The following is a 12116-nucleotide window of genomic DNA, read 5'->3' on the forward strand; positions in this document are numbered from 1 at the left end:
AAAGTCTTTTAATCCTTGTGATCTTTTTCCTTTAATGTATCAAAAAGGAATGACAGTCTCTCATTACTAATTGTGCTACCCTATTTTGGTTCGTTCTTACGAATCAAATGACCAACCACAACAACGACACAACTATTGATCGAAATAACAATAACTTATCATGATTGTTCGAAGTCTTTGCCTATCTTATGGCTAAACTATATCCATTTTAGGCCTTGTTCGGTTATTGATATTACATGTGTATTGGAGTGTATTAGGTGGGATTGAAGTGAATTTTGACTTGTTATGGATTTAAACCGGCTCAATCCCACGAACAAGCCCTTAAAGTTTCTCAGATATTTTTTATCAAGCACTCATGAACCTTAAACTTACTCTAGAGGAAGAAGTTATAACTTTTCTAATAAAATATTGTCGGGTCTGCTCTATCATTATCGTCTTGTTCAACGTAGGATCTCAATGCACCAGGCATCTCTTCACTTTCCTAATAATAGGTAATAGCCACCAAACCCACGACGTGGACTTGCTATGTGTCACAACTCACATCTAATTTAGCGGTTGGTATGGTGCAGCAAAATGCATCAAGATGGTTTGACACCAGAGGTTTAGATGGTTTATCGCAGAAAAAAAGGTCAGTTAAGACAGTTAAACGTATAGACCATGTGCTGCACCTGCACAAGTAAACACAACTTCATGCTGGGCCATTATACTACCAAAATCATTAAAAGGAGTTAAAATAAAGAAATAAAAACATAGAAAACAGAAACTATACAAGCAGAACATTAACAGTAGAGCAAATAAACATATTATAGGGGTGGAGTATCATAATCAATAGGAGCATAATAAGCACAGTTTACATAAGACATCATAATAAGCAGTGACAATTAATTTTTTAAGAATATTAACAAAATATAAAAAAGAGTAAGACCCAAATCATTTCAAATTATGTTAATATTAGCAATTCAGGGCACATGTTATTATCATTAACAAGTGATCGGACTAAAGTTTTATTGTAACTAGGAATATACAGAATGCAAAAGTGTGTTTGGATCCTTGGACTAATGTTTGCTCCAGATTTTATATGATAATTAGAAGAACTAAATATAAGCTAATTACAAAACTAATTATATAAATTACAGCTAATTCACAAGACAAATTTATTAAGTCTAGTTAACCTATAGTTAGCATATACATAAAAGTATGCTAATCATGAATTAGGCATGTGATTAACCATGTCTATATAATTAGTTTTATAATTGACTTATATTTAGTTTTTCTAATTAATATATAAAACTCAGACTAAGCTTTAATCAAGCATCCAAACACGCACTAATATATTAGGCGAACACTAAAGACAAGGGAGGAAAGACATATCTGAGGGAGATATGACACGGCGGCAGCAGCAGATCCAGCTATCACCATGACGGACTCGGGGAGGAGGCCACCAACTACCAAACCCATCGCACACGTCCTGCTCCCCTCCCCTTCTCGTCGCGTCGGCATTGCATTGCACGCCTCGCCCGGCGCCTGCTCCCTTGCATTTTCCATTGACCTCCCCCCCGCCCCCTCTCGTCCGTCTCCTCCTCCCCAAAGCTTCGAATTTTCCCGAGCCGGAGCCACACCTTCTTTCTCCCCGCGTCCCACGATTCGCCGTCGGAAAGAGGCAAGGCAACGGAAACCGAGCCGTCCTGCGTGAGCTGGGGCGGGGTCCCCCGTCTGGGTGCCTTCCGTGCCACTCTCCTGCAACGCGGGGCGCATTGTCTTGCTGCCCCCTTGAGAAGGGAAGATTCCCGCCATCTATTAATCCTCCTCTCGTATGCCGTTTTCTGCCTGGGGAGGACACAAACGCAGCGCCGCGGGAAAGCCGGGCGCCGCATGGATCGAGGCATCCGGTGTTCCTGTCTCAAGACCCAGTTTTGGCGTCTTGGCGTAGCGGGACGGAGGAGGACGACGGGGTTTCGGAGCGCAGGGTCGCGGCGGCACGCCGGGATCTCCGAGGCGCCGCGCTGTTGAGTGTTGACGCCTTCTCGTTCCTGGGAGGAGGTGATTTCTCTGCTGAGGGCCTGGGGAGTCTCTTGGTTCAGTCCCTCTCCCTCTGCAGTTTATTTGCTTTTTTTAGGTAGGTGGAGTGTGGAGTTGTTGGGTGGGAGAGGGCCTGGAATTTATTTCGAGCTGCTTCTTTGGAGACCATTGTTTCTCGAATCTGAGTTCCTCTTCTTCGGAGGGAGTTGTCAATTGCGTTCTGATTGATTTGGACAAGATCGGAAGGAACTGGCACTCTCGGTGGGCGTACAAAAACTCTGAGCTTGTGGCCTTATCGACTTCTTGGGGGCATCTGGGAGTAGCTTCAGCGATTCACTTGAGTCTGGAGGAATGGCGCCGACCAAGAGGATGGAGAAGCTCAAGCTCAGCACATTGTTGACTTTCATGCGTTGCCACAGGGGCTCTAGTGATGACCACTCACGGATTGGGACAGTGGGGTTCTCCCGAGTCGTTTACGTCAACGAGCCTGATATGCTTGAAGAGGAGGGATTCAACTACCCCTTGAATGAAGTGTCGACGACAAAGTACACTCTGGCCACCTTCCTTCCCAAGTCCCTCTTCGAGCAGTTCAGGAGGGTGGCCAATTTCTACTTCCTTGTCTCTGGTATCCTTGCCTTGACTCCACTTGCACCTTACACGGCAGTGAGCGCGCTTGCACCGCTCTGTGTCGTGATTGTAGCCACCATGGCAAAAGAAGGGGTTGAGGACTGGCGGAGGAAACAACAGGTATCATTCTTGTGGTTTTTTGTTACATCCTAGCTGTAATATTTATTGAATTTTGTTCATGACATGACCCTTGTGTTTTGATTGAATAAACTCAATCACCTCATATGCTTGAGTTAATTCAATGATTGTTTCATATACTGCATAATATAAATTGGAACAGATTTTGCTTCCTCTTTCTTGATGCTTGGATTGTCGGGTTCATTTTCTATACATATCTGGGTTTGGAGGAATAATATATATTCATGACATTTACAAACAATGAGTCCTCGTTATGAACAATTCTCTGATGCCCCATTTGGATCCTTGGAATGGAATTCCATTATGATAATGGTAATTTAGGCAAAAAGTAATTAAGCTAATATGGTTTTATGCTTGTAGACTATTATTAGCAATATGTGAGAGATATTTATGTGCTACATTTTTACTATAGAGAAGTGAGCCAAAGAACATCTTATAAGTTGTAGAGTAGAAATATATTCTATTGATTGATTTTTAAATCATTTTCCATACTCCACCCCATGAATTTGAGATAGGCTTATATGTGAGCTTTGGAAATGGTGGAATGTCAAATTCCAAGCTAAATAGACTACTTTGTTAAGTAAATTCCAATTCTCCAAAATGAATAGATCCAAACGGTCCGTGAGCTATATTACCATGTATTTTGGTGTCTGAAACTTAAATTCTTAAATTGATAATTTTACATGCTTTTCTTTGACCATGTGATTCATTATTGATTATATACACATTTGTCTATTCTCCTTGACCTACTGTCTGTCATGCCGTAGCAATAGTTTTTAGTCTTAGTTGTAGCACTTCCAAAGAAGTCATCTTTCTTCTCTCTATATAGATGCGAAAGGGCTTCTAGTGTAATGGTTAAGGTTTTCGAGTAGCACCTCCAGGTCCCAGATTCAATCCCTCTCTGGACGAATTTCGGGCTTGGTTAAAAAACCCCAGCTGTGCTCCGCCCGCTCCTGGGTTACGTCATGCGCGCCACCCTCCAGCTGGGTTGTTACAGAGTGGGCGGTGACAGCCCGTTAGTGATAAGGGCCTGAGTTCGGAGATTTTCTCGCCCGGGATCATGTTTCGGTCTCTTCTTGATATAATACCGGAGGGCGGTGTTTCTCTCCCCGGCCGAGTTTTTCTCTCTCTCTATAGATGCTGGTGGACTTATCTAGGAATCAAGGTGTGGCATAATTAAATTTGTTACAAGCTCATATAGTTTATGTAATGGTTTTCTTTGGCTGGAATTAGACATAATTGACTATGTTGCTGTAATTTAGTTAATTTGAATGTTTATGTAAATTTTGCATGCCATTGGTATATTAAATAGACCTATGCAACTACATCACCCAGGATCATGAGCTCAATAATCGGATAGTCAAAGTGCATAGGGGAAGTGGCCATTTTGAAGAGACAAAATGGAAGAATATCAAAGTTGGAGATGTAATAAAACTGGAGAAGGATAATTTCTTTCCCGCTGATATGATTCTGCTTTCATCTAGCTATCCGGATGGAATATGTTATGTAGAGACCATGAACCTTGATGGTGAAACAAATTTGAAAATTAAACAAGCTCTCGAGGTGACATTGGATTTACAGGAGGACACAAAGTTCAGAGAAGTCAGACAAACAATAAAATGTGAAGACCCAAATGCGAACCTCTACTCCTTTGTCGGTTCAATGGAATGGAGAGGCCAGCAGTATCCCCTGTCACCCCTACAGCTTCTTCTCCGGGACTCAAAACTACGGAACACAGACTACATATATGGGGCTGTCATCTTCACAGGTCATGATACAAAAGTGATGCAAAATGCAACAGATCCACCATCTAAAAGAAGTAAGATTGAGAAGAAAATGGATCAAATTATTTACGTTCTGATGTCTTCTCTACTCATGATTGCATTACTTGGTTCCATCTTCTTTGGGATCTGGACCAAAGAGGACGTAAGAGATGGTGGGCTCAAACGGTGGTATCTTCGGCCAGATGCTACTACTATATTCTATGATCCAAAGAGAGCAGCTCTGGCATCTTTCTTTCATTTGTTGACGGCCTTGATGCTGTACAGCTACTTCATACCCATTTCTTTGTATATATCCATTGAGATAGTCAAGATCTTGCAAGCTCTATTTATCAACCAGGATATTGAAATGTATCATGAAGAATCAGATAAGCCAACTCATGCTCGTACTTCGAATCTAAATGAAGAACTAGGTATGGTTGATACAATTCTATCCGATAAGACTGGAACATTAACATGCAACATGATGGAGTTCATCAAGTGTTCAATTGCTGGCACAGCCTATGGTAAGGGCGTCACTGAAGTTGAGAGAGCTATGGCTATGAGGAAAGGTGACAGTTTAGATGATGACATTGAAAATGGAGACTACAAAGACAAAAAAAATCACAACAGTCCCAATGTTAAAGGGTTCAATTTCAAGGATCCACGAATAATGGATGGGAATTGGATTCATGAGCCTAACAAAGATATGATAAGAGATTTTTTCCGGCTCCTAGCCATCTGCCACACATGCATTGCTGAAATAGACGAAAATGAGAAGGTTTCATACGAAGCTGAGTCCCCTGATGAAGCTGCATTTGTTATTGCGGCAAGAGAACTAGGGTTTGAGTTTTACAAGAGGTCACTGGCAACTATAATTATTCGTGAGCAGGATCCAAGTTGGAATGTTGTTGAGAAAAGGTAAGTCAAATTTCTGTGCCCTTTCGCCTCTATGGGTTATTCTCACTTCCTTAGTACTATACTGATTCTTTTACATTCAGGTACAGAAAGTATGAACTCTTAAATATATTGGAGTTCAGTAGCTCAAGGAGACGGATGTCCGTGATAGTCAAAGAACCAGAGGGAAGGATATTACTTCTCAGCAAGGGTGCTGATAGGTTAGTGCTCTATTTACACTAGATTTCAATGTTTAGCTGCAGATCATCTTCATAAGCATAGTTTCTGTGAACAGTGTGATGTTCAAAAGGCTTGCACCAAATGGAAGAAAATATGAAGAAGAAACAAGAAGACACATAAATGAGTATTCTGACTCTGGTCTAAGAACCTTGGTTCTAGCATACCGTGTCTTAGATGAGAAAGAGTACAAGGAATTCAATGAAAAACTGAACACTGCCAAAGCATCTGTAAGTGCTGATAGAGATGTAAAAATTGAGCAGGCTGCTGATAGCATTGAACAGGACTTGATTCTTCTTGGTGCTACTGCAGTTGAAGATAAGCTCCAGCAAGGGGTATACCTTTTTGTTGAAAAACCTTCCTTTTTTTTCTCTCGAACCACGTAGGAGAACTGCACATCATTTCACTAAGAAGAAATATAGAACCCCCACCCCCATGGGTTGAGGCGGGCGGGGTAGCACTTACGCATCTTATTTGTACGCTTTCAAGGGAACCATGCCTGTTCATGTACTCATGTGCACATACAAATTCAGGTGCCTGAATGCATAGACAAGCTTGCGCAAGCCGGAATTAAGATATGGGTCCTGACTGGCGACAAGATGGAGACAGCTATCAATATTGGGTAAGCCTTATATGCCTGCATCAAAATATGAACTTTTCTATTTCAATCTGACTATTTCCTTTTCCGATTGATGAGCTTCTCCATCTGCAGGTTTGCATGTAGCCTGCTTAGGCAAGACATGACACAGATAATTGTCACACTGGAACAACCTGACATCATCGCGTTGGAGAAAGATGGTGACAAATATAAAATTTTTAAGGTGAATAATTGACTTTATTACCTGCCTTTTTGAAGCATCGGGCATGTTGCAGTCATTTTACATATAACAATGTCAACATTGGAATGCCCTATCAAGGTTATTAAATCGGCTAGCCATCGCTAGGCCCTAGTACCGACCAGGACGGTTAGTCGATAACTAGGACAACTAGTCGTCTATATAATCATCTTGTATATACCAGGACATATATGTAGGGTATATATACAATATACTATATACTTATATAGTAGAAATCGATCATTAAGACTATCTATGGTTAGTTGGAGTGTCCAGAACTCCATATTCTTGTGCTGCTATAGCCTTTTCTATAAGGGATGCAACATCTGAAGAAGCTGAGGATGCTGAACCAGCAGCAGCTGATGCAACTTGTGTGCTCATCTTCGTGCTCCCTTGGACCTGCAGATGGGGAAGAGAATCAGCGAGCTTCTTTGTGTCCTGCGTACCCACGACCTTCTCTTTGATCCCTGCTGCCCTACAGCAGGTGGGAGGAAGTAGCAGGGAAGATGCACGTTGCACAGACAGGCAGCTGGGAACCGGAAGGGAGGGAGGAGGTGGGAAGAGATGCAGCTGTTGCACACGCACAGCAATTTTGCAGCCAATGGCTGAAGGTTTCACGGGATGAGGAGGTGAGGAAAAGAGTGGGAGAGATATAGGAGAGAAACCCTAATGTGCTTGGCCCAAACAGAGCTATCCCAGTAAGCTAAAGCAGTCGATCTGCTTATTTGATATCTAGTCAGTCAGGGTACCTAGTCAGACAATTAATTGCGACTAGTCGATGATTAATCGGATGACCAGGTTTTTGATCTAGTCGGAGTGCCTAATCGAGTGCCGGGTACCTATCAGGCAATTAATCAGAATTAATTGGATGACCTGATACACTGTGCCCTATATTTGCAATTATAGCTTTCTGATGTTTGAAAAAAAGTAACTAGGCATACATTCAAAATTATTATCATCATCTTAATTACATCTGTTTTGTTGGCTCTCCAGGCATCAAAGAAAAAGGTTATGAGTCAGATAGAGGATGGAATCAAACAAATTCCACCTTCAACTAAAATTAGCACTGCATCATTTGCACTAATCATTGATGGTAAATCAATACCTTATGCTTTGGAAGATGATGTCAAGTTTAAGTTCTTGGATCTTGCTATCAACTGTGCATCAGTGATATGTTGCCGATCTTCACCAAAACAGAAGGCACTGGTCAGATTTCTTTCTATTCTTAAGTTCCCGTCTCTTTCCTATGTATTTTCTGAATGTATTCTTCAAGAGCATACATGCATAATCATTTGCAACAATTCCAGGTCACAAGATTTGTTAAGCAAGTAACACATAAAGTGACTTTAGCAATAGGTGATGGGGCAAATGATGTTGGCATGCTTCAAGAAGCTGACATAGGGGTTGGCATCAGTGGTGCTGAAGGAATGCAGGTTACTGATTCGACGCTGTATAACTTTCGCTAATTGTGCCCGTGATTTATTTTCTTATTATTTGTCTCTTATGATGTTCTAGGCTGTCATGGCTAGTGATGTTGCTGTTGCCCAATTCCGCTTTTTGGAACGGCTACTTCTGGTGCATGGACATTGGTGTTACCGGCGTATTTCAGTGATGGTATAGTTGCCATTTACATGAATGTTAATCTTTTTCCACACAGGACAAATCAGAAATTTCATTAAAAAAAGCAACAAAATTTAAAAGCACCACAAACATAATGTTTGCATCACCAAACTTTCCAAAAATCAGAGTGATCCTGAGAGCATAAAGGCTCTGGAATGGAACACACCCCAAAATGGCACAAGCAAAGCAAGTTTCAAAGTACATAGCAGACACAAAATGGCCATGGTCAGGCTGTTAAGTCCACATGCTCCCACTTCCAACCAGAATTGAAACTAAGGCTTCCCACAGATGATGAGCATAAAAATAAACTAAGTCGACCCACGTGTGGTTTCGGACATAAGGCCTGTTTGGTTCGTGGCTAACTGTGTCACACTTTGCCTAAGGTTAGTCGTCCGAATTTAAGAACTAACCTTAGGCAGAAAAGTTAGGTAAAGTGTGACAAGTTAGACAGCGAACCAAACATGTCTTTAGACTGTATGCTTCTCATTTCTTGGCCGCAAACATTTATTTTGATCTACTATTCAGGATTTGTATTTCAAGTCTTTTAATAATATATTTTGGGGGTTGATGCACAGATATGCTATTTCTTCTACAAGAATGTTACTTTTGGTGTCACTCTCTTTCTCTACGAAGCATTTGCATCTTTCTCTGGGAAGCCAGCTTATAATGATTGGTTCTTGTCACTCTATAATGTCTTCTTCACCTCCCTTCCTGTCATTGCTTTGGGAGTCTTTGACCAGGATGTGTCTGCCAGGCTATGCATACAGGTACGCTAAATTTTTTCTCGAACACGCAGGGAGCTGCGTATCATTATATTAAGAAAGGAAGAAGGGTCCAAAAATATACCAAGTACAAATACAAAGGAAAGTGATTAAACAATTTTAGTAACTAAAATGATTGGAGTAAACAAGTTTAGATATTGTACCTACTTCCCTGTCAGATATATTTCTATCATATATTTTCTAAAGAATGTGTGATTTCTACCCTTGGGGTAGTGGAAGCTACATAATTATGTTTTTTTCCTCTCTAGATCTACGATTTCTTTCACTTCTAATATGTTGATGGAAAGAATTTTCATGGTATGCACGTTTTCAGTTTATTTAAGTACTATCTTTCTACTAGTATAAGGGTTTTTAACCTGTGAAAAATTCCAATATAAGTACCATTTTGGGGGGATTTTTTAAGTCACAGTTTCTCTGCCATATTGAATGAATCAAGGAAACACTATCTTTCAAGTTATTTGAAGGCACAGAGCGCTTGAGTTGTGCACACTCCTTTTGCATTTGTGTTACCTACCTTCTAACTTGCATTCTTGTTCTCTCTGCTCATTTGCAGTATCCACAGCTATACCAAGAAGGAGTGCAGAATATATTATTCAGTTGGTGTCGGATACTTGGCTGGATGCTTAACGGTGTTATGAATGCTGTCTTAATATTTTTCTTCTGCATCACAACCTTTGAGGACCAGGTGTTCCGCCGGGATGGTCAAGTTGCAGGCTTGGATGCTCTAGGCGTCGCCATGTACACTTGTATTGTATGGGTTGTCAACTGTCAAATGGCGCTCTCTGTGAACTACTTCACCATAATCCAGCACATATTCATATGGGGCAGCATTGCAGTATGGTACCTCTTCCTCATAGTTTATGGTTCCATGAACCCGAGGTTCTCAACTACAGCCTACATGGTCTTCATCGAACAGCTGGCCCCAGCCCTCTCATTTTGGTTGGTGACACTTTTTGTTGTGCTGGCAACACTTGTCCCCTACTTCACGTATGCCGCGATCCAGATCCGGTTTTTCCCAATGTTCCACAACAAGATTCAGTGGAAGCGGTACTTGGGGAAGGCTGAAGACCCAGAAGTGGCAAGGCAGTTGTCATCACGACACCGGACGTCGTCGCAGCAGAGGATGGTCGGTATCTCTGCTCGTCGGGACGGCAAGGCTATGCAAATAACAAGGGAGACAGAGATAGAAGTTCAGGAGTAGCATTGTCAGTAGATTTTGCGTTTTGTACAGCTTATAGGATATTGTCTCCGGCAGGATGACAGCTGAACTGATTGGAAACCGGAATGTTTCTGGATTGCTGCTTCTATGATGGCTGTCATGGAAGCTGATGGTAGAGCAAGACTACAAATTGCTTAGATAGGTCACAACTCACAAGGAGGCCAAGAGATCCTGTTGTAAAGTTCAATTTTAGCAGTTCAAGGCTGTGTTTCCCCCCCCCCCCCCCCCCCCCTGCTTCTCTTACATCATAGATGCTTGTAACCAGATTGGTAGAATTTCGTTGTTTTTATTCCTCTTTACCCCCCTTGCCTGCCCCCTCTCAACTGTATTTTAAACAATAATGTAAGGCATCTTGTTTGAGTGGCTTTCATGCTTTATTTTGGAAAGAATCATAATTGAGTGATATAGAATGTAAGATTGGCCTCTAATATTTGTTTCCATGACTTTTCAAATATGGGGAGGCCACAAAGGTGCCTTTGTGCCATCACCAAAAAATTTCGTACACTTGTTCTTATTCAATTTTCCTAGGAAAAAATTATTCTTCTGTACTACTGATTAATAAGTGGAAGAAAATGGGTATTTTGGAGAAAACAACACTTTCTATGTGAAAACAACATATCCTGATTTGATTCAACTGTTAATGGTGAGCCAGCATGGCAAAAAAATAAAAAAATTGTATAGAACTAAGATAAAATCAAGGCTTACTGTATGAAAGATGAATAAATGAACCAAGAGGTAAATAAACTTCAAATAGTGACACAGAGAGAACTCAAGGATCAACATTACATGGATTTACAATATTTGTCTTACTCCTTTCCGTTCTATTATTAGTATACCATACTAACCTGCTGCAGTTACAACCGTCTCCAGTAGCTTATCCAAACTCATATTCAAAATACTATCTACAAACAGTACAATATACAGTGTAAAATAGATATATTTAGTGACCATGTGGGTGCAATGTACAGTGGTTTACCCATATGATCATCAAAACCACAGTTTTGTACTATAGATTATACCGTTTGTAGAGCTTGTAGAGTATAGCTTGAATACATGTATGAGTCTGCTGGAGATGATTTAAGGGAAGCAAAGAAAGCAACTAACTTGAGCCGCTGAGCGCCCGGTTAGGTTGACAGGTTTACGTTTCACGGCTCCGGCAGCGGCAGCGGCAGTGGCTGCGATGCAGCCGGCTGCTTTGTCTCCGCGGCTGGCAGCACCGGTCGCCGCCGGTGCGCGCTCCTCCGCCAGCGCGCTAGCCTGGTGCAGTCGTAGGACTCGTCGGGTCCCTCGGCCTGCGCGGCGCACACCCGGCCAAACACACAGGAGAGCACGGTGAGCACCAGCACCGCGGCCAGCACCCCGAAGAAGGCGCCGACCGAGCCTGACCCAGAGGCGCCGTGCCGCGGCGCTGCTGCAGCTGCGCCCGCGCCGGACACCTGGTAGTTGGGCAGCGGCACCGTCGTCGTGGTTGGTGTCGCTGGCATGACGGCCGCCATGGTTGCTTGGGCGTAACGTACAGAAGACAGAGTTGGTGGGTGGTGAATGTGCGCCGCACTCTGAGCTGGGGAAGGAGGGCGGCGGATGCCGTGCCCATGAGGGGAGCAGTGAGGCGGCAAAAGTGCCATTTGCCTTTTTATGTTTTGCAATTTAGTAATCCATCCGCTTCTTTTTTATTTGTTACTGTTTAATTTAAAAATGATAACCGGCAACAGAGATAGTACTAATTAGTTAGTACATGTTTAAATATACTAGAGCTAATAATTAGCTAAAAATTACTCGTATAATTAATTAGCTAATAAATAGTTAGTTAACTATTAGCTAACTTGCTAAAATTAATTAATAGCTAAACTACTAACCAGAGTGTTTAGATATCTTTAACTAATTATAGTAATTATTAGCTCTAAAGCATTCAAACACGATCTTAGTATACTGGTATTTATAGTGGTGGTATGGATGGACAGGAGAGGATAGGGAAAGAAAA

General features: G+C 41.8%; 2 protein-coding genes across 2 annotated transcripts; one reads left to right on the forward strand and one right to left on the reverse strand.

The window, feature by feature from the left end:
* The first annotated feature begins 1416 nt into the window (after positions 1 to 1416).
* Positions 1417 to 10563, forward strand: LOC103638375 (putative phospholipid-transporting ATPase 9). Its single transcript, XM_008661309.3, has 11 exons — positions 1417 to 2766; positions 4120 to 5465; positions 5546 to 5662; positions 5737 to 6013; positions 6212 to 6300; positions 6391 to 6499; positions 7508 to 7720; positions 7822 to 7947; positions 8030 to 8128; positions 8710 to 8901; positions 9470 to 10563. The coding sequence occupies exons 1-11, from the start codon at positions 2371 to 2373 to the stop codon at positions 10115 to 10117; spliced, it is 3612 nt and encodes a 1203-aa protein (XP_008659531.1). The 5' UTR covers positions 1417 to 2370; the 3' UTR covers positions 10118 to 10563.
* LOC103638374 (uncharacterized) lies at positions 6674 to 11753 on the reverse strand. Its single transcript, XM_008661308.2, has 2 exons — positions 11240 to 11753; positions 6674 to 6913 (listed from the first exon to the last, which is right to left on the reverse strand). The coding sequence occupies exon 1, from the start codon at positions 11629 to 11631 to the stop codon at positions 11281 to 11283; it is 351 nt and encodes a 116-aa protein (XP_008659530.1). The 5' UTR covers positions 11632 to 11753; the 3' UTR covers positions 6674 to 6913; positions 11240 to 11280.
* Between the last annotated feature and the right edge of the window lie 363 nt (positions 11754 to 12116).

Source organism: Zea mays, chromosome 9 (assembly GCF_902167145.1).
Source record: "Zea mays cultivar B73 chromosome 9, Zm-B73-REFERENCE-NAM-5.0, whole genome shotgun sequence".
Lineage (NCBI taxonomy): Eukaryota > Viridiplantae > Streptophyta > Magnoliopsida > Poales > Poaceae > Zea > Zea mays.

Coding starts and splice junctions, on each gene's coding strand:
- LOC103638374 (XM_008661308.2), bottom strand. CDS start 11,631: ATGGCGGCCGTCATGCCAGCGACACCAACCACGACGACGGTGCCGCTG.
- LOC103638375 (XM_008661309.3), top strand. CDS start 2,371: ATGGCGCCGACCAAGAGGATGGAGAAGCTCAAGCTCAGCACATTGTTG. Junction 6,301..6,390: donor GAGACAGCTATCAATATTGG/GTAAGCCTTATA, acceptor CTCCATCTGCAG/GTTTGCATGTAGCCTGCTTA. Junction 7,721..7,821: donor CACCAAAACAGAAGGCACTG/GTCAGATTTCTT, acceptor CAACAATTCCAG/GTCACAAGATTTGTTAAGCA.